The 23,171-nt window shown below is 40.1% G+C and overlaps 1 protein-coding gene across 2 annotated transcripts in view; it reads right to left on the bottom strand.

The window, feature by feature from the left end:
- Positions 1-18,649: 18,649 nt before the first annotated feature.
- DSP (desmoplakin) overlaps positions 18,650-23,171 on the bottom strand; it is a gene marked incomplete at both ends in the record, with an annotated part of 36,207 nt that continues 31,685 nt past the window's right edge. For both annotated transcript variants that reach the window (XM_079533319.1, XM_079533318.1), the window contains one exon: positions 18,650-21,844. In XM_079533319.1, the coding sequence (XP_079389445.1) occupies positions 18,650-21,844 (3,195 nt within the window). The remainder of the gene's footprint in view (positions 21,845-23,171) is intronic.

Raw genomic sequence — 23,171 nt, 5'->3', positions numbered from 1 at the left:
TGCAAAATGAAGCAAGATGAGGGAGAGAAAATAATTCATATTTGAAATAAACCTGTGTTTAAATTCTAGGAATGTTAAATGGTCTTTACTTGTCATTTCAACTTTTTAACAGGACACAAGAAACGTTCCTTTGGCATGGGTTTTACATTTTTTCCTACTGAAAAGAATTCTGTAGAAAACCCAAAAATCGTATGTACTAGTTAAAGCACAGACGACGTTGCAGTGAGGGCATGTGAAATTAAGAGAACTGAGCAGAGAATGAAAGAGGCTCAGGCATGTTTGCATTTTGGAAGCAGGTATTTCTCGACTTTTGAGCATTATTATAGGTGTGACTGGAGCACAGCCATCAGCATGAAACAGTCGCTATGCAAGAATCTGACAGAAAATTGTCTTGAAAGAAAAAAAAAAAAATTAAAAAAAAAAAATCACTTAATCATGAAAAGGGAAGTCAAGGAAGACAGAAAGTACAGAGAGATGCAGCAATAAAGAGTAAATGTTAGGTGTCATTGGAACATTCCTGGCTAGTACTTTTAAAGACCAGTGATTGGGAAATCACGTCTGGTTACGTACAAAGGAATAGCGAAACCTGTCTTTCCCTTTGTTATTTTTTTAAACAGTTATAAACCTGCTTAAATAGCAGCCTCTGAATATTCTCAAAATTAAATCTAGAAGACAGTGTGGTTTTTTTAAATAATTTATCCTGATGATAGAATCTTACAAGAAAGTTTACTTAAAGGGTACTTTAGGCTATATAATTTTAGACTGATCATGTGTTCTTCTGGGCATCTCTTTCTGTGTCATGTGGCCCTGCTTATTAAGCTGACGTTTATGGCATCTTCAGAACAGCATGACAGTAAATTAGACACTGTGTGATACTGAAAAGAACTGAAGCATTGTGTATTTTACATGTCAAGAGATGAGCACCTGTATTTTCTCTTCTAACTTCAGGTTAGAAAAAGAAAAACAGAGAAAGAAAGGAAAAGATGTAAATACAGCCGTTATTGTGCCCTGTAATCACCTATAATTAAAGGTGGACTTGCCTGCACAATCACTTATAAGGGAAAGACTCTTGTCTTTTCATTCTCATGTAAGGTAGATTAAGTCATAAGTCTTGGCTTTCAAGACACTCAGGTAACGGCATAACAAAGTATAGAAAAGCTGCTTCATTACCAGCAGGTGAGAGAGAAGTCTCACTGAGACTTGGACATGGAAATATTCAGACTGTATTTCAACCAATCCCTCCAAAGCCAGTGGGACTCCTTCAGAACTGATGTTATTGGGGACCATGATTTTGCCCCCTCTTCCCTTGTATTAAAAGGCATTTGGAAACACGTCTTCCTTCCAAGATTACTCCAACACATTAGCAAAGCCTGTATTTGCAACAGCATTGTTCTGAGTCTGCAAACAGCCAAGGATGTGGCCCATGAAAGAGCAAAACCGATCCACCACAGTGTTGATTCTTCTAGGAATTAATTTCACTACCACTAGCTTTCTATTTTTATTCTGTTTAACTTTTCATTCTCAGAACACGTAAGTAATAGACCAAAACTTAATCTGGCCACACTTTCCAATAGAGCTACTACACTGGAACTCCTTCTGCTCATTTGAGATGAGCTCCTTTAACTTTCATGTCAGTGGTTCCCACATCAATGCGCAGCACTGAGTTTAACAGCCTGATTTGAATAACCTCCTATTTAAAATCAAATGGAAATCAAATGGAAATATTTTCGTGTCTCAAGGGAGAATGCTCAGACATTGATAATCTGCAAGGCAAAACTATGCCTTAGAAGTTTTTGCAGTATGACACAGACATATGAGACACATTGTAGATTACTACGCACCATGGACTTGGGTGGCCTACTTCGTTATAAGGAGTTGCTCCTGATGTATTACGAAAGCATATGAAGACATAGGCATGCATTTTTTTTTTTACAATATACATTACAATTACAAAATAACTTCTTTTTTAAGCAATCTTAATAAGAGATTGCTTAAATCAAGTAACCTCTACATAGCTAAAAACTTTCTCCTTTAGGATTTCAGGACTTCTAGCCTAAAAGAGTGACGTGTTAACCAGTAGCTACATGGTCAAAAATATTCTCTTCCAAAAAGAACTGGGAGGCAGGAAAAAAGAAAATTCCTTGAAACTGCAACGAGATCCTTGACATTCTAACACATCAAAATAATGGGAAGGATGAATACATTTTAAGAAACCATGACTGAAGTAATCTGTTATGCTAAGTTTTGTTCCCCTTTTAAAGAAAAGTATGTCAGAAAATCACTAAATCATGTTGCCTGTTTTCATCACTGTATTGATCTGTATTCATTTATGCTCAAAGGCAACAAAGCATTTAACCATTACATAATTTCAAGCATGTCTTCAAGTGCCATAGCATCTTCATTCAAAATTAAACTCAGTCACATTGCACCAAAAGTGTTTCCAAAAACTGACAGCTCCTTTCTCCCTTCTATCTTTCAAGAAGAAAAGGTCAACTGTCTCATTTGTCAGAAGGTTGTTAAAGCAACCACACAGCAAGAGCTAAAATACTCCTAAACAGTAAAGCATGGCCCTATAAATTACCATACATTTCAAACCAAATTTCAGCTGAAGCCATTTTCTGATATGACTTCACACTTCCAAAACTTTTGAAAGTTTCTTAATTTCAATCTTTATCAGTATCTTTACACGCAGATAAGATGATTCTGTTTGACAATGATGTTGGGTCAAAAAAGCAAGACTAAAACTCAGATTTTGAACTGGCCTGTTGATTTCACAAACTCAAATGAAGAACCAGTATATCTCTGCCATGTTCAATACCAGGACCTCATCATCTGTGTTCACAGAAGGCACTGGATCACTTTCTCTTCTGGTTGGGAATGTCTCATCTTGCTGCCAGTTGATCTTCTCTTCTTCCATTTCAGACCACGTTCACATTAATAATTCCTAACCACTAAGGAGAAATGTAATTATTTTCTTTCTTTCTACTTAAAATTTAAAGGAGCATTTTCTACTTCACTCTTTTTAACAGCTATTCTTAACACATTTTCAAGCTTGCAATGATGATTTTAAAAAGTAGGAAAAGGAGCATAAGTGTAATTTTTTAAACTTTTTTTTAAAGCTTATTCAGTTGGAGGTACCAGTCTCAGGTACATAAACATGCATAAGCATATATTCTTAGAGGAGTTTACTAAAATATTACCATTTTTGTAAGTGATCTTTGAGCTTCACCAACGATTTTAAGAAGAACTGCAATTCAGGTATGTGCTTCAATCTCACACTTACCAGAGGGCATGCACCCAAGCTCTACAGGTTCCAGATATTATTACTAAGACATTAAAATGGTTTCTCTCTCAGGGGGAAACATCCTTGTACTGTGGGTGAGCACTTCAAGCTCTCCCTGAGGGTTGGGACTCAAATTGCTAGAGGTGTTTTTGTAAAAGACCAAATAACTACATCCTCTGTAGGGGGAAAACAAAAAAAGAATAAAAAACACTATTTAAATAGGTTGTGCTCTTGGCACTGCAGCACTAATTCTGAAAATTAATTGTCTATAAGAAACATGTGGCTCCTAAGTGATTTCTAGACTTAACACTGGTTTCAGCTAAATAAACATCAGTGCCATAACTGCCATGTTAGAGGTACGTCACATCTCCTTACAAATTCATTTTAGAGCTGTCACAGACATTCCAGTTTATCTCTTCTAAAAAAATTCAAGCAGAGATAACTTTTTCTATAATGCAATATGTCACTGAAAACACAGTCTACTTCTAGGTAAATTTATTCCTAGGGGAACTGCTGTTTGATATCTGAATCCGTTTTTCACGAAACAAAAAAAAATTTGGCATGGTTTCTCTGAGAAATAACACTGAGGGGGATCTCACTACTGTTCATAAATATCTAAAGTGCTGGAGTCAAGTTGATGAGGGCAGACTTCTTTTGGTGGCAGGCAGCAATAGAATAAGGGGCAATGGGCAGAAACTAAAATGCATGAAGTTCCATACTAACACAAGGAAGAACTTCTTTAAGTTGTGGATGACACTGGAACAGGCTGCCCAGTGAGGCCGTGGAGTCTTCTCCAGAAATATTCAAGACAGACCTGGACACCTATCTGTGTGACCCACTGTAAGGAATCTGCCTTATCAGGGGAATTGGACTGAGTTTTCTCCAGAGGTCCCATCCATACTATACAATTCTGTAATTCTGTAGTAAGCTGAAGCTTCGGAGGTAAAAAAACAGATATTAAAGGTCACATTTGTAGAATATCTGTCCCATTTGCAAGTTAATGCAAACAAAAAACAACTAAAGACCATATTTTAATACATGAAATCATTTACCTAGCAAAAAATTCCAAAGAACTTACATAATGAAGGTGTTATGTCTCTCCAAATGGTAACTGTTCTTCATTCTTTCACTCTTGTGTATTAAGGATCACGGAACATTCAGATTGGAAAGGACTTTAGAAGGTCACCTAGTTCAACTTCCTACTCATTTGCATGCAGCAAAGCAATAGCTTTAGTTCCAAACTCTGAAAAAAACTTTACGAGAGTCCACAAGGCCACTGTTGTTTTACTGTGAGATGTGAAGGTTTGTCTTTCCAACTACATGTGTCCTGAATCTCTTTGACTGTAGCAGGGGGTTTCATCTGTGAAGTGGATAACAGTGGTGACTTGGTTTGTAGTCTTTCTTGCTGTGGAGCTGTTCTGCATCAAAGAGGAATAGACATCTAGACGTTCTTCAAGTATGTGATACAAATTAATTAACTTAGCTTGGCAAAAGGCAAAAATAAGCAAAGTGTACTTCTATTATTATGATTTCAAGTTAGCTTACCGACATTTTCAGTAAATTATCAAGTGACAAACTCATACCTACTTTAAGTAGTCACAGAGTTACTCTAACTTGTGAAAAGCTAACAGATAAAGGAGTAAGTGTGTAATAACAGATCTTGGTAGGCTATAGCAGAACAGTTCCATCCTGACTTCATAACTTGCAAGGCTGGGATCTGACTCGACCTCTTCAAAAGGTGTGAGCATATAGTCTATGCTGACCATCTAACTTACCACCAGTGTGCAAAAATAAAGAGGTAGGCATTGCTGATAGGCACTGTGTGATTCAGCATGCTTATTTAGATATGGTCTCTCTATTTTCCCTGAATATAGAGGATGATCAGCTGACTGGGTTAATGCAACCACTTAACATTTAGACTACTAGTGTTAATCCTGCCTCTGGTATACCATAAATTCAGTTGTACGTGCTAGTAGACCTTGAAGTCCAATGAAGTTTCTGTAAAGGTATGGACAGCAGGAGCAATTCCTTAGACACACTGGAATAAGCTAAGAGAAGAGCTTTGCTGTTATGCAAGATATATTCATCTTCACTATTACCAGTGAAATCTGATTAGGTGACAATGAGACCTACAGGAAAACAGGATCAGAATCCTCTTCTACAGCACGACAATCTGAAAGTACACATTTTAGTGGGTATATCAGTGGGTAACTGAAAAATGACTGCCACAAACATGCCTTACATTATAGTCTGCTCTTGTACGTACTTCACGGATGGCTCCTGTGGCTTTCATGAGTCCACATCATTTGGATGACTCACAAAAAGAAAGCAATACTTATACTCAGACTCCTACAACAATGCCAGAGGTGTTACAGCCTCCACAGTCAGTACAGCGCTCAGCGGGAAGAAAGAAGTCACAAAGGAATAAGGTATGTAGGACAGTTTTTCTTAGTGTTTTCTATCATACAGTACATTATGACAGCCGAATGCAATATCGATGTTGCAGCCAAAAATTCAACAGCAGTATTCAATGGACTGAGAATGCATATGGCTGAATAAGACAAAGAACAGTTTATTCAGAAAGTATTATAGGCAGTTATAACATTTGCCTTCCCTTTATGACCCTAACCTGACACAGAAAGCTACAACTGCAAAAAAATACAGGACCTTCCAACCCGAGAAGAAAAACACAAGATTTTACAGGCAATGAAATTCTAGAACTCACTCCTGACAGATCTTTTCAGACCTTAACATTCCCTGAACTCAATGAAGATATTTTCTTGAGGTTTAGTATTTCCTTAACTAATTCTTCAGATGGAAGCACCACAGCACCAGAAATCCTTTCCATTCCACGCAGAAAAATCCACAAGCTTACCAAGCTCTTTCGTCCACAAATTGAGAATGTGTTTTTGCACTTAGTCTTATATTTAGGATGAGCTCAGACACAGTGGTGAAAGTGTCTACGTGGATAAACAGACAGACAGGATTTAGACTGAATCCGTTCAGTGATTTTTACATCTATCTTCCTATTGACATATCCCACAGGCTGATGTGCAACAGCTTCAACTTCATGTAGACCATAACATAACATCAAAGAAAACCTGCTGTAAAGTTCTTGTGAGCTGACTGAGTGCAAATAATACATCTTTGTGGTCTCTTTACCCCAAGATTGTAATTAAATTTATTTGCCTAATTTTCACTCTTGTTTTTCTTTCACTTCTTTTCTTCCTTATAGGAAGATGACTGGGTGATTTTCTTACTTTACAGATTTGTAAATATGGAAGTCATGCATACATATTTTCTCTTTGGAGCACATGAGGAGAGCGTTTATCAAATACTGCTTAAACGTAACTTTTTTTAGCCTAGCTATGCTCTACTAATTTGCTTTTCTTCTGCATATTTTCTCCCTCACAAATGTACTGACCTGGGATATGTGGACTGTAGTAGTGCTTTCAGAAAGCTAGGTCATGCCAGCCTTCCTGATTAAGAGGTAAAGAGGACAAACACTAATTAAAGAATAGCAAGACATTGCACATGAAACATTAGAGTTTTGCAAAAATGTATTGCTCGTTTGCTTAGAAGGATGAGCTTATTTAAAATATTTAAAGACTAAAAGTGAAAAACTGGTCCCACTGGAATAGTAACCAGTTCCCTGCTCTTTTTGTAGAGCCAGAACTTCATTCTGTATTTCTGGAAGATACAACCTCTCTCCTCATAGCTACAAATCAAAGTACTTTTACTTCTCCTTGATTTACCTGAGATACAAACAGGTATGGTTACTCTGTTTTGTAAATAAGTGAATTTGGGTGTAAATTTCAACTCTAGGGCCACTACAAATTTAACTTTTGGAGAAGACAAGCTTTTCCTAATCTCTGAATATTTTATTTTCTTAAATTTTACAGGTGTTCTAGCTTTTACCATTAGTGACATACTACACACCGTGTTGGAGGAAGTACTCTTAAGTATCAAAGGCTATAAAATACTAGTAACCTTCAGCCTACTCACACAACAGCTTTAAACGCACCTGGCCTGAAGTCTCTGCTCTCCTATCTCTTGCAATGTTCCACTAGAAGCAATGATGCATGGTATCACAATTCTTCAAAATAAAGATTAATGATTTATATTCTTTGTAGTTAAGACTGGACAACTGGAAGGGAACAACTCCCTTCCATGGGACGCGTGAAGCTTAGTCTGAAGCACATTTATGCTTGAGGGAAGTCCAAGAAAAGAAGACTTATTGAGCTCTTCTCACAATTTTGTCTTACCCTCCAGAAATGTTACCATGCTCTTGAACCAAGGGATGAAAAGTGAAGGCATCTATATAATGAAACAGAAGATACATTTAGATACAGGAACTGAAGCAATTCACAGGTGAGGAAGGGCTAAGAAAGCTGACTTCATCCAGATGGAGACAGAGGAGTCAAGGAAAAATAATCAGTAGGTACAAATAGCTGAAGACAGTGCTTGGATCTTTTCAGTGATGCTGAGTGACAGGACAAGGGACACACTGAAACACAGGGGGTATCACCATAAGACCAGAAAGCACTGTAAAAGCGCAAGGGTGACTGAGCAGTGACACAGGTTTCCCAAAGAGCTTGTGACTGTCCCTCCTTGACGATATTCAAAAGCCATTTGGAACATGCTGGGGAACTGCCTCTAGGTGTCCACACTTCAGCAAAGAGCTGAAACCAACAAACTCTGGAGATCCCTTCCCACTTCAGTTTTTCAGTGATTCTGCGACTGTAGGGAGCAAGATTATGTTGTCATATATAGGAAGAACAAATAGTATGCATTTGTCAGATGCAACAGTACTGGCTAGCCTCAACTCTAACTGAGCTTTAGTCTAATTTTCTCTCTGCAATGGTGAGAAACATCTCTGAATTCTCCCACGTCACCCAACCTCACTTCCAGTGTCCATCTACTTTCTCTTTCTACCTAAGATCTAAAAGAAGATGCCTGCATTAAAAAAGAAAAAACCCATAATCATAGAAACTGAAAATAAACACATTTTGCAATATTACACTTTTTACACTTCTGCCCACTCCTCTGTCCCCTTCCACACTTGAGTCACCCTAACACTTACATTGATTTATCATTTTTAATCTGAACAGCTTTTCATTCAGAATTATATCTGTGTGAATGTCTTAAGGAAGGACTGAATAACATTCAACAGGTGTTGCTGGAAGTATAGCTCTCACCCATCCTATCTACTCTTTAAGGTTGCTATTTTTTTTGTAATTTACTTAACAGGGCAAAAAGCAGATTAAAAACAGATATGATAATGATTTATCAAAGGTGATTTTCTGATGCTTGTTATTCAAAGGATCACAATATTTATGATGTTGTAAACTGTGTACCTCACAATGTTCCAGACAACCCATTATCGCTCCATTCCTTTAATTTTATTTCACCTAAGACTAGTGAAGAGTTATCAGAGAGACTAGAAGAGATGAGCATAAAATATAAAACAAAGTCTATTTTGAATTTGGTTCTACATCACTGACATAAACAATACCAGAAATTTCTGCAAAAATAAATATTCTTTTAAAGTTGTTTTTAGGAATCCATAATGAAAACATTTTATACTTCCTCCCATTTTTAGAAATTACCAGTATTCTTATTCTTACTCTTGGAAGGCTTCACCACTATATTTTGACTGCATTGCATAATATTGTGTAGAAAATGTCATTTCCCTGGCTTGCTGCAAGTCTAAGAGAATTTTCTCTTGAGGGACAAACCAGAAAACCAAAAAGAACAAACAGTTCCGTAGATTATTCAATTGGCCTAAAATCAAAGGTTTTTTAGTGCCTGAAGATAGCTAACTAAAAGCACATAAACCGAACACAATACATAATCTTATAAGCTTGCAAGTAGTTCATGTTCTATATTGGAAATAATTTTCTAGCTGTATCAACTGTATCAAAGCAGATTATTTGAGAGCATTAAATTAACTTAGATATGCAGACAAATTCCAAAAATTAGATCCTTTGCAACACTATTGAGCAAGAAGAGGACCTTCATTTGGACTACTTTATTCATATCCAGGGTGATGAAGGGCATATGAGAGCCTAGGAATAGGTGGCAGTCCAGGAAAAGTCTGGAGCACAAGTCTTACAAAGAACAGAGAAGGGAACTGGAATTGTTTAGTGTGGAGAAGAGGAGGCACAGGGGAGATCTTACTCTTACTGCTCTCTACAACTGCCTGAAAGGAGATTGCAGCAAGATGGGGTTCAGCTTCCTGTTCCGAATAACAGTGAGGGAACGGCCTTACGTTGTACCAGAAAAGGTTCATGTTGGATATCAAGAAACATTTCTTCTCAGAAGAAGTGGTGAAGTAGTGGAACAGGCTGTCCAGGGAGATGATGGAGTCACTGTCCTTGGAGGTGTTCAAGGAACGTGTGGATGTCACACTGAGGGACATGGTTAGTGGGCATGGTGGTGATGGGTTTGTGGTTGGACTAGGTGGTCTTAGAGGTCTTTTTCCATCCTTAATGATTGTATGAAGTAACACTCATCTCAAAATGATGATAAGGTTAATTTTCTTTCAAAGATAGTATACCCTGACAGAGATTTCACCAGTCTTCAGGATCCTTTGGCAGGGAGAGAAGGCAAGATTGGAAAAAAAAGTAAAGAAAGCAGTTGATGCATCAGATCACAGTTTAACACTCAAAGCCACGAGGATATAAAACAAAGAAAGAAAGAAAACGATAACAGAAAGTATCATCTTCCAGGGCTTTACCTTCTATCATCACATAGTTGACTCTACAGCTAAAAGCTTTCCTAAAAACCTAAGAGCGGCTAAAAAAATTCCATGTGATTCCTTAAGCTTAATATTTATTATGATTATGCAGAGAGGCTTGCCAAGTAATCCAATAATATTCTTGGCTATTACTGATGCCTTCTAAGTGTCTCCTTTCCAGCCAGTCAGTGCTGTAAAACTAAGCTAGAAATACAGACCTTCTTGTTTCTCCAGACCTCGAAAAGAGAAAAATATCCATACTGTGGACTGTGACAAGTCCAGCTTAAAAACTCACTTAAACTTCAACTGGACTGCACAGTGAGCTCAGCTCAAAGCCTATTATCATAAACTGCCCTTTCCCAGAAGTGAACAATCCTGTGTGTTTCACACTGCCTTGACTGGGAGCCAAGGATGAGCAAGTTCAAGGATGCCCCCAAGGAAGGCCAAACTCTTCTGTGGTGGAGTTTGGTTACCAGATTTTAGATCTGATGTGGTACAAATACATATGTGGCTGCGCATGCCTGTCCATTCACCAGCAGAGTGGGAGGTGGTGACTTAAAAAAAAAAAAAAAAAAATATATATATATATATATATATATATATATATATATATATATATATATATATATTGCTTCAAACACTATTTCTAAGCTCCTGTAAAGCCCTGATAAGAAAGACACTGTGCTGAAGAGAAGCTGATGGCTGGTGGTCCTACTGATCCATTGGGCAAACATGCAGCAGTGGCTCAGCATGTCACAGTAAGGAATGGTCACCTGAAGGACCAATAAACACCAAAGGTGCTTCCAAGATTGCCAGCAGGAAGGAAAAGCCTTGTCTGTAGGAGTTGCCTTTGTTTCCAAAGAGGGAAGAAGTGAAGAATCAAAAAGAAAGAGGGAGGATGGGAAGTCTTCAAATATTTCTGGTGATCTGCTCACTGAACTTTGGGAGAGTTCCAGATACAAGTCTGAAATTTGACTTCTTCAAAGATACAGACATTTCAAATATTAAACTTGGAGAATTGTAAAGCAGACCAGTCTGTAAAAGAAAAAATCTGCCCCAGAGTGACTCCAATAAGAATGATAGCCAAATCTTCCCATAGAAGTCAAACTTAAAAACATCTTACTAAGTACACATAAAAGTCTCCTAAGTAATGCATTACTAATGTTAAGTAAAATCAAGAATATATATGTATCTTACATTTTTAAGCAGACTCTATACATGTTAATGAAAAAATTTAGGTACAGGCTGTTGTTAAATATTCTTTTGGAGCAGGTGTCAGTTCCAATAAATTTGGGACACGCAATCATGCCAGCACAGTCTAATATGTCTTCTGAGCCATGCTGATGTTGTATGCAAAAACTTTCCACTGCTAAGACAAGATAATCCAGCCACTTTATCAGTTGTGTGACTGAGATTATTTAAATCACTTTGCTTTTTATTTGTGGAAGACTAGCAGCATGCACGATCCCCATTCCACAGTGTTGCATATGTAGAGGAACTTGGTATGCACTTCTTACAGTAAGTGATAGGACAAGGGGGAATGTCGTTAAATTTAAGGAGGAAATCAGGTGAGAGGTTAGGAAGAAATTCTTTACTCAGAGGGCAGTGAGGTCCTAGCACAGACTGCCTAGGGAAGCTGTGGATGCCCTATTTCTGGAGGCACTCAAGGCCAGGTTGGATGGGGCCCTTGTCAGCCTGAGTTGGCGGGGGGCATCCTGATCACAGAAGAGGGTTAAAACCATATGGGCTTTGAGGTCCCTTCCAACCTAAGCCATTCTGTTGTGCTGTGAACTTGCTATCTCTGATCTTTCTTTGGCTAATTTCTTCTGTGCAGCCCAGACTGGCAGATGACAGATCAGGAACGCAGCCACTTATCTTAGACCTAACATAGCCCAGGTAACCCTCACATGTGTCTGAGCTTAAATGCTCAGGTTGGCTATGTCAGGGAACAGAAAATATTATGAATCAGGAAATCTGTCTCTCAGAAGAGTGCATGTTGTCACTGAGCTGGGTTCCCTCTTCTAGAGGCTGATATCTTATGAAAAAGAAACAAAGATACTTGATCAAAGGTAGAAACCATGTTCCATGAAGTTAAGGTAACCACCAATTTCCAATTTTTGTAAGGTTTCTCCATCTGCCTTCTCTCCTATCTCCTTAAAAATATACATGTATATATACTTCAAAATACACTTCCAATAAGGAGCTCATGTACAATTTTACCCCAGTTGGAGCTCCCCATACATAACTCTTCCAGTGTTAGCTACACACAGCAGGAGATAAAAAACACTGGATGTCTAGCTTTGTGTGCTGGCCATACCTCAGTTGTTAGAAGGAGCATCACACATTGCACATTCCTTCGTCTCCTGACTGTAACAGCAGTAAACCAGTGCCATGGCTTTAATCTAGCTGAAATTAGAGAAACCACTTGTTCCCAGTGCATTCAAGAACACTGAGGTGCTGGAGCAGGCCCAAAGAAGGGCAACAAGGCTTGTGAAGGGATTGGCGAATGTGCCTTACAAGGAGAGACTGAAGGATCTGGGGCTGCTTAGTCTGCAGAAGAGGAGGCTGAGGGGAGACCTTATTGCTCTCTTTCAATACCTGGAAGGTCTTACAGCAAGAGTGGGGTTGTTCTCTTCTCACTGGTGACAGGATGAGGAGCAATGGCCTCAAGTTGAGCCAGGGTAAGTTTAGGTTGGATATCATAAAACACTTCTTTACAGAAAGGGTTGTTAAGCACTGGTAACAGGCTCCCCAGGGAGGTTGTTGAGTCACCATCCCTGGATGAGTTCGAAAACCGTTTGGATGTGGTACTCAGGGACATGATTTAGCAGAAGGTTGTTAGGGGAGTATGGTTAGGTCGAGGTTGGACTCAATGATTTTTAAGGTCTTTTCCAACATGAGTGATTCTGTAATTCATTCAAACTGTCTACAGTCTGTTCATACAGTAAGAGGAAGCAGCAAATTCCCTGGGCTTGAGAGAGGGGGCAAGGAAGTCCGGATGAGAACAAAAGACAAAGAGCATTTTAGGGACCAGCATCTCATCACTGACTTGGCCAGATGCTTGTATTCCTGACTCAAAGCTGATCCCTCTCAATCTGTTTTGTTACATATTTGTGCTTATCACACATACAAAAAAAAGCACCAAGCACCTGTGTAGGAAAACCTCCTTAAGAATATGTACAGCTAAGTCACTGGACCAAGCTCAATGTAGAGCAGCTATGATCTGTACTGACTGCCTACAAAACCACTGTGGCCCTGTTACAATATGGCATAGCATGTAAGATCCCTTTCTCACCACGCACAGGTAACCATACTATTCAGGAAGCCAGCAGTAAGAGTTGATGGCAACCACCAGAGAAGAGTTTGCATCCCATCTTCAAACATTGCCTGCAGGTAAGCAGACCACAGTATCCTGAGGGTAGAGGGAGGGATCTGGCCTAGAATGGCTATTTGAGGTCAAAGGGGCTCAAGCAATGGGGGATAAGAAAGAATGCAGCATCTAAGATAATTTTATTCTCCATTTTTCCAGGCTGGATGTACATAATGGGTATAGCATGGTCCTTATTGAATCTGGAGCCTCTAATATCAACCTGAAAGAAGTGGAAACTTAAATATTTCCAGGCTATAGCCAAGGACATCATTCTACTCTTCTTTCCGTCCCACCTCAAATTATTCACCAGAAAACCAAACAATTTCAAAGGAATTACAGCTGTTTGGAAACTTGTCTTAAACTCCATAAACAGTTTTACAAATAAGAGGCAGGAAAAAAAAAAAAAAAAAAGCTAGAAAGCAAGACAGGTTCAAAGACTTTCCCTGATATTTCCTAAATGAAAATGTTTATTGCAACATTTTAAAATAGAACTAAGTTTTAAAAATAAAGATATCTGAAGAAGAAACATTTGATTCTGTCTTCAAACTCCATAGCTCATCCAAGAATCCAAGTGCTATCCCTGTTCTGTCCTCGATTGTTTGTAAAACCTTCCCAGGACTTCGTTCTTTGTTTTGTGTTCCCCCCCGCCCCTCCTCCTATGAAAACAAATACATTATTCTTGGCATAATAAAAATAAATGAAGTCAGCAACATTTTGAAAAGGGAAAAACTGGTCTGCCTGGACTTAATAGTGAGTCTGGCCCCAGAGGACATGTTGGATTTCCCAGAGCGAAGGAGGCCACTGGGAAACAAGGTAGGAAACCTAAAGTCCCCAGAGTCAGGGTTGCACAGTTTGCTTAGATTACTATCAAGTTCTCTGAGATAAGGTTGAATGACAGTTCAGCTTTATTGAATGATTTTATCCTCTGTTTACTACTTATTTAGCCATTAAACATTAAATGCAACTTCATAGGAACAGGAAGGCTTTTTATATAGTAAAGGGTGTACTTGCAGTAAGGTACTCATCAGTATTTAGCAACAGCATCCCCTGCATGTTTCTCTCTGTCAGGATTTGGAAGGTTTGCAGAGGGAGCTGGATAAGCTAGGTCAATGTGTCATATGACTTTCAACAAGGTTTAGTGCCAGGTGCTGCACTTGGGTCACAACAAGTCCACACAGCAGGCTCAGAGCAGTGTGGATGAAAAGCCACCAAGCAGAAAAAGATCTGGTGGTGCTGATTAACAGGCAGCTGAACATGAACCAGCAGTGTGCCCAGATGGCCAGGGCCAACAGCTCCTAGGCTGCATCAGAAATATTGCCAACTGAACAGGAATCTGCAGAGAGATCAGCAACAGAAGTGTCTGGTATATTAGCAGATGGATATTCAACTCCCAGTAGAGCATCCCACTGGATTTACACTACCATGAAATATGTTGCTGATCTACTAAAGCTGAAACATACTCTGTGATGAATAGAACTGAAGACATTGCTCTGCTTATTACAGGATGCAGTTATACATGTACCAACTGTGCATTTGGTGTTACTGTGAGGAGAAAAAAAAAAATATTAGCCTCAAATTACAGACGCATAGTTGTTAACACCAGGATAGTTAACACGGGTCAGAAAGGAGCAGAGAGCCTACACACAGCCTACTGTGAGGTACACAGGCATTGTGCAAGTTGCCTGGCATGTAAGAAACATGCATTTCCAAATATAAGATAACTCTGAGACAGCTACACACGACAAGTGAATCCCACTTATCTCAGAACAGCCTAGATGCACAGAAACTTCAAAGAGAACGACTCACAGAGATTTATTTTAGAAGAATACACAGAAAATTGAAATACAAACAAGTTAAAAAAGCACCACACCCACGCTCATTGTAAATACTTATAATCTAATAACCCAATTTTACACTGTCACATAAAGCTATTCTGTAAATATTCCCCACCCATCTTTCATATTCAAAAGGCTAGACTATTAGTCAACCATGCTATACATGCATTACAAAGTTGCAAAAGACAGACAAAACTGGCTCATGCACTGCTGGGCAAGCTGTATTGTTTTCCACGTACTTTGGGCCCTAAGGAGCAGCCTTTTCCCAGCCCAGAAGCAGATGGACAGTAAATCCCCAGCACCAAGGTGTTTCACTCCAAGAAAACCCTCAGAAATAAATTCCTCTCCTGATCAGAGCAAAGCCCAACTCTGTAAGGAGCTGACCCTGCTAATAACCAAATACTGTCCAGCCAAGTCAGCATGCAAGGCACTCGTTTTTCCACTGAACAGGGTGGATGTACACAATGGATCTATCAGCCCTATCTTCTGTCCCCAGGCACAGGGAGGAAGCAGTGGATTTGGGGAACTGACTGTGAGCGCCAAGGCTGCTAATGGACACGTCTCACCCAGCACCTCCTCCACACGGGGAAGTGCTCACAGGCACAGGCTGGGCCAACAAGTCTACCTTGGATTTTTAATATTGAAGAGCTGCTGTCTCAGCAGAGATGAAAATTCAAAATTACCAGTCATTCATTCAAGGCAAATGGAAAAAAGCCATTTCATCTTCCATGCAAGAAGTGCTGAGCCTGTGAACACCCTACCCCAAAGCTTCACATTCACTTCTTTGTCCCCATAGCACCACACCACAACAGAACAACCCGGGTGTACCCAGGTACAGCTCTCTCATCTCACCAGCACCATATGCTGCCTCAGAAACACGCACCCACATTGAGCATGTCCAACAACTTGTCTTCCTGCTGCTCATACCTGTTGTATCTCTGCTGTCTGACCGTATGGGGCTGCAGCTACCAAACTTCAGCTCTGGAGAAGGGGAGCTCTTCCTCCAGCTCCTTCCTCTGCACCTTTTTACTACAGAGGAGAACTCTCTGGCACCTCCAAATTATCAGTTTCCTGCCCACCTGCTGCCTACCCTAGCTCAGCTGCCATTCAGCTGGCTCTTGTGCAGAATTTACATGCAGCTAGCAACTGTGCCTCAAAGGAAGACAGAACTCCCCAGTCTGTGCCAAGTGCAGGCACCCAATTGCAGGCTTTTTTTCAGTAAAAAGGTCATTTTTAGCACTGCAACCTCCTCTGCATTTAAAACTGCTGCAACAGATTTTGATTAGGGTCTTAAAAGCAAACAAAGAAAAAACCACCCACAGCTGTTTCTCGCTACCAGTCAGAAAGCTACTCAGGCACCGAGTTCTCCCCCATGGTACAGCTAATGAATTTCAGCTGTAAGCAAACCTCAGAAGCTATGGAATTTCCTCACGGACAGATTTATCACTTTATCACCTACTTTCTACAGAGGTCCCTACTGACTTGTAGCAGTTCGCTTAGTTTCTTAGTCCAGTAATGGAGAATATTTTATGTATGGGAGAGAATTTAGATGTTGTTATAATCTTCAAAAGATACTGGAAACACTTTTCAGGTTAGAAGCTATGCTTCAGCAGAGACAAAACTATCAAAATCCAATCTATTTTCACCCTGGGAAAAGAATATGCTACAAAAATCATGCAGCACCATTGACAGTGATTAGCATTTGTTCCAATCAATTTAGTCTTTTTACCTGTAACAAATCACAGAACTGATAGACAGGTAAAATCCCTACATGATACACAGCTAAAAGCCTGCTACGTGTTTCAACTACTTATAGGAAGACTTATACTGGCAAATCACACTAATAGTTTTTTCATTTAAAGCTCTGTACTGTTATTTGTCTAAAACCATACTACACTATTTTAAGTGATAACAGAGGTAGGAACACAATACCAACCAGAGGTATTGGCACTCTGCTGTGTGCAGGAAAGGACACGATGCTCTCATCAGACACAGACATTTTCTGCCATGGCTGACAACAGCCACAGCAACTAAGCAGCTTCAAATCATGCCTCGAGTCCAGTGCTCAGCCCTGCTCTGCTTTCTGAGCTCAGGAGAGACCTCAGGTACAAGACAGCAGGCTGCTAGCAGAACTTGCAACAAGAAGTCGTCACACAAACAATGATGCGTGCTCGCCATTTTCTAGGTTTTTGGGGGCCACCAGAGGTGGCTGGACACCACAGGAGGTGACTGTTTAGATTTCTGAAAGACCCTCCTATTCCACTAGACTGTTTGGCAAAGTCCAGTCACTTATCTTTGTTCTGCTCGCTGTCCAAAACTGAATGATGCACAAGGGAGAATCTAACTCATAGTCTGTCGTAGCTGCAGGGACAAAGGATCATGAGCAGAAGAAATCAAGCCTACAATCAACTGTAGAATCAAATGTGGAAACTGGCTTTCTGCTTCTAGAGCAGTTTTCATTATTGGTGCAATCTTCACTTTCCTTCTGAAAACACAGAATCAAAAGTCTGTACTCATAAAAATGATGTACAGGCACATTATTTTTGATGATGCCAATCTGCTGTTTTTACAACAATACTATTACTTCTTTATTTTCTAAAAGGTCCTTTCTATAATTCCTATCTCTAACAGTATTCATAGCTCTGTTTAATAAGCACACAACAAATAGTTTAAAACTGCAAAGGTTTATTGCCCAGGATAGCTGATGTGGTGCAGTTAGATTTATGTATATTTTTTGTTACATGGAAATAAAGCAAAACAGTAGAAAACATATAGGTAACAGTAACACAAAAGCCCAGCCTAATACCAGCCCTTTATATTCACCAAGTTATACGTAAGAAAATGGCCAAACATAAAGAAGCAGAACATTTGGAAGACAGCTTTTCATGTTATAGCATAGATTGTAGACCAATATTTAAGGTATTTTCTATCCACAGTCTATTTTTTCTCTGTAATAGCAAATTGAGAAAGGCTCTATGTGGAAAAAAAAAAACCAAACAAACCAAACTTCAGGACTTTAAAACCTCAGCTATCAGTTTATGAGTTGACAGTTACAGTTAATAGGAGAAGGCAAATGACAGTATTTAAAATATACAGAGACCCATTAAAAATCCAACACTAAAAGGAAATGGCAACTGAAAATCAAAATTCACAAACATGACTTCTTGCATTCCCCCATCCTCTTCTCCACAAATCTGTGTTCAGGCATTTTACAGCTTTTTCAGACATTGAACACACCCAGAAAAGACTTAAAGTTTTTTGGACATGCCTTTATTTCCTTTGTTTCAGCAAAGTGGTCTTGCTTGTGCAAGTAACAACAGGACCACAAACTATATTGCTTTCAGTTAATCAGCTGTTGATTTAGGAAAGGGGATATAGACTAAGCTAGATGATATTAAAATGCATTCATGTTCCCTCATTTACTAGCGCCCAATAGACCCACTGCTGAAGGTTGAGTATGAGTAAGAATATGAAGAAGTTGCCGATGCATCAAAACTTCCCCTCCTAGATCCACTGCGTGAGCCTGAACGTGAGCCAGAGCGAGAGCCAGAGCGAGAGCCGGGTGCTGAAGAGACATTGTAGGGACTGGATATACCTTTAGACGAAACAGAGGCTGCTTCCAAGAGTTTGAGACCAGTGATATCTTCCACCATTGACCGATTCATTGCATCTTTGTAGGATATTTTCAGCTTGGTCTTGGGGCAGGTCAGTATTTTGGGATAGCTGTTGGTGTCTTGCAATTTCTGGGCAGCACGACCATCAATCAACGAATTTCGAATGGCTTCTTCAATACTTATTCTTCCACGTACTTCTGGATCCACGAGACCACCGGTGAGGTACTGGAATTCAAGGAACCGCTGCCCAGCCTCATAAGGCAACCATTTTTCCTTGACTGCTTCTGCTGCTGACATCCTCTTGCGTCCGCTCTTTATGCCTTCAAATCCTATGAAGGCCTTCTGGGCTGGTTTGAGCCGCGTGGCCATATCCTGATCAATGATGCCCTGACTGGTAGCTTCCTGAAGGGAGAGCCTTTGGCCTGTGGTAGGGCATATTATGCCCCCTGTGCAGGCTTGGGCTTCAAGTAACCGTTGTCCGGTGATGCTATCCACAATGCCCCGCTGTATAGCTTCTGAAATTGAGATTTTCTCCAAGTTTTCAGTGTCAAATATGGCTGCAATGGGACTGCACTCATCTGGGGTCTCTGAGAATGAACCACTCCTTATCAGCGAGGAAGAACTCCTGACACTCAGGACTGTGGGAGACCGAGTCACCGATTCATGTCGAAACACCTCATCGGTGCCATTACGGCAGGAAATCATGTCTGCAAACTGAGTCAGGCTTAAGCTGCCAGAACGGTATTGATCAAAGAATTTTTTCTCTACCAGACCTTTATCAATAGCATCTTGTATATCATACTGGCTGCCTGTTTTCCTGTCAACAAGGACTACTCTACTGCTACCATCTGATCCTGTAATAGTTATTTCTTCCCACTCACACTCCTGTTCAGCTAGCTCTGTATAGGTGTCAAAATCTATGAGGCCTTTGCTGTATGCCTCCTGCACTGACATTTCCCTGTTTGTTTCTGGATCTACAATGACAACTCGACGCTTCCTAAGGGTGTTCTTCTGTGAGGTGTGTACCACCTTCTTCTTCTCCCTCAGGGGCAGAAGACAGAGCCCTGTTGCATCATCCTTTATGCATCTTTCTTTCAGCTGCAAGTAGGTCAAGTTCTCTTCCGTATTAGGATCAAAAAACCCTTTGGTGTCATCGCTTGGATCACTAAGAATCTGGTTGAGCTCCTCATTGAAGTAGCCACGCTTGTAGGCTGTCTCTACTGGCAGGCGGTAGCTTTCTTTGGGGTCAATGATTCCACCAGTGGCAATCTGGGCCTCCAGCAAGCGAATGCCATGGCCTCTTTCTATGAGCTCTTTATTCATTGCTTGAAACAGAGAAATGATGTTTCCAGTTTCTGGGTCTTTGTACCCAGTGACAGCTCTTTCAGCAGAGAGAAGCTTCTCTTTAAATTCTATTCCAACAAGACCTCTTTTATAAGCTTCCTCAACAGGCAGCCTCGCGTTGCTGACAGGATCGACTATGAATCCGGTGGCTGCCTGGGCTTCTAGGAGTTCAAGGGCTGTCCCTGGTCTAACCAAGCCTATTTTCATAGCCTGGTAAATGCCAAGTTTCTCTTTAGTAGCCTCATTGTAGATACCTGCAATACAGCTAGAGCCCTGAAGGAAATCGATAATCCTCTCACTCACTTCTTCCACTGTAATTGCACCTCTTTCCAAATCATTCCTTGTTGATTCCTTAATAATTCCAGCCTCAAGAAGAGCATCTGCTGAGACAGGCTGCCTGATCCCTTGGAATGACATACTCCTCTTCTGCACTGGAAGGAGTAGCAAGCCAGTATGTGGCTCAATCCTGCATTTTTCCTTTAGCTGCATGTAAGTGACTGCCTTTTTGGTGCTGGGATCAATGAAGTTCTTCGTGGTGCTTTGGCAGTTGTTTAGAATCCTGTACAAATCTTTGTCAATCAATCCACGGGATAAAGCTACATCTTTGGGTAGGAAAACACTGTTGACAGGATCAACAATCCCTCCCACAGCCAGCTGGGCTTCAAGCAGACGCATCCCAGTTTCTCTGTCAATCAAGTTTTTCTTCATGGCTTCAGATAGTGGCACAGTTTTGCCTGAGAAAGGATCTTTAAAACCTGTAATAGCCTTTTCTGCCGTATAGATTTGTTCTCTGTCATCAAAGTCAATCAGATCTCTGGCAATAGCACTGTCCACTGTTAATACCTCATTGCGGTGTGGGTCTATCACTCCTCCTGTTGCTGCCTGGGCTTCCAAGAGCAGGACTGCATTTTCTGCCGTAAGCAGCTGGTTCCGTTTGGCCTCAACAAAGGAGTACTTCTGTCTGGGTAAAACAGACACTCCTGCAATAGCACCTGCCCCTTTCAGAAAGGGTTCAATGTCAGCAGCGACTTCTTCTACTGACCTCTGCCCCTTCAGCAGTTTATCCAGAGTGAGTTTGTCTATAAGCTGACACTCATACAGCTGCATTGCTGTAATTTTCTTCCGCAGCCCATTGAACACCAACTTGGAAGCATCAATACAGAAGTCTTCTTCAGTCTGAGTAGATCTGTGGGACCCATATGGGCGCTGTTTAAGTTTCTCGATCTCTCTCTGCAGCCTGAGACGCTCAGATTCCAACTCTGACTGGCTTTTGACAGCAGTCTCTTCCAGTCTGCATCGGTATCTCTCCTCAATCCTTTTAATCTCCATCTGCAGCCTTTCAATCTCACTCCTCAAGGTGTTCTTCTCCCTCTCACTCTTCTCTCTCTCACACTGGATCTTCCTTATGGATTCCTCTGTCCGGGAGTGCTGGTTCTTCCATTGGTTGAGGTCATTCAGGATTTGTTGTTTCTCATTTTCCAGGCGTTGCTTCAAACGAGACTCTGATTCCAGGTTAACTTTCAAACGGTTCAACTCCTCTTCTAATCTCTGCAGCCTGGCTTTGTCTTGCTCTAGAGCACTCATTTTTATCAGCAAGGTTTCTCTTTCTTGCATAATGTGGTTATATTGATTTTTCGATTCTTGAATCCTATTGGATGCCTAAAATTTTAAACAAGAAATAAAACAAGAGAAGATAGTTAGACATACGCTCTCCACTTACCCTTCAGCCTGTCATTTAATCTGCAACAAACTGCCACTGGAAAACATTCCAGTCACAGCAGTGCCTTACCCAAGACCATGAATAAAATAAACCAGTGAAGGTACATCTGTCCCTTCAATGAAGGTGTCTTTAGTACCAGAGTATCCAATCTATTATCTACAATCTTAATTTTCTAGTGATTTAGTTAGCTCTTTATGTCTTCTTAATGCGTCTGATAGTACACTCACAGAGCACTCAAGATTCTTTAAGAATCTGATGCCCAGTAGGTGTACCCTGGCATAATTCTACTAACCTGAGTGAATACATATCAGCTAAGAACTGGTCACACATGGATGAAAATGAAATATATGACTCACTTTTTCCTATTAGTTTCAAACAATTTGTTGATTTAAATTTAAATTCCCTTCATATCTTCATAATATAATATATATACGCACACACACCTTTATACACTAACACATACATGCACATTCACATATTAAACCAAATAAAATGTTACATATTTGTAACACATGCAGTATGTATGCATAGATGTCAGGCAATGCTAAGTGTTATTAAAAATTAGTATCAAGGTTTTAAAAATAAAGAAAAACTAAACAACTGACAGAATAGATGAGAATGAGGAAAAAAATATGGAGGGCAAATACAGAAAAAAATAAACATTTTCAAAAGGTAGAAGAATGAAGATGCAAAAATATATTTTCTTTATTTATCTATACTGTCATCTCAAGTTTAAGGAACATGGGCTGATAGTGAAATTTAAGTCACCCTTGATGACTTAGGAACAGAAGTCCCAACAGTCACTGAAATTTAGGTTTTAGGTATCTTAGCTGGCAGCATCACTTTTAATTCTTAGTCACCACTTTACGCAGCTAAATAGCACTTTGATGGTTTGTTGGTTCTGGGGCTTTTAGCTTGTTTAGTTTGTGATACAGCTCAGGTCAGGCTCAAAGGACTGCTTTAACCCATTCTGACCAAAACAGACCAGGAAGCACACAGCCAGCAGAGTACAGCTAAACCACAGTGGTATTCCATGTATTGTTATTTTCCCTTAGGATAGTTTGGTGAAGACCGGTACATATCCAGGGTTTCCTCCATGCTGAGGGCAAGGCTCAGCTAGGTGAAAAAGACACTTTAAAGTTTCCTAGCACAGTCCTCAGAGAGTAAAGGGGCTAAGAAAGTGGCCAAATTCTGCCATTTTTCTTTTAAAAATAACGAGGAGAGTGGCCGTAAGAGGAATATTAGTCACAGGTACAGTGAACTTAA

The sequence above is a fragment of the Tetrao urogallus genome, assembly GCF_951394365.1.
Source record: "Tetrao urogallus genome assembly, chromosome: 3".
NCBI classification, from domain to species: domain Eukaryota; kingdom Metazoa; phylum Chordata; class Aves; order Galliformes; family Phasianidae; genus Tetrao; species Tetrao urogallus.
This window is presented reverse-complemented; position numbering and strand designations above follow the sequence as displayed.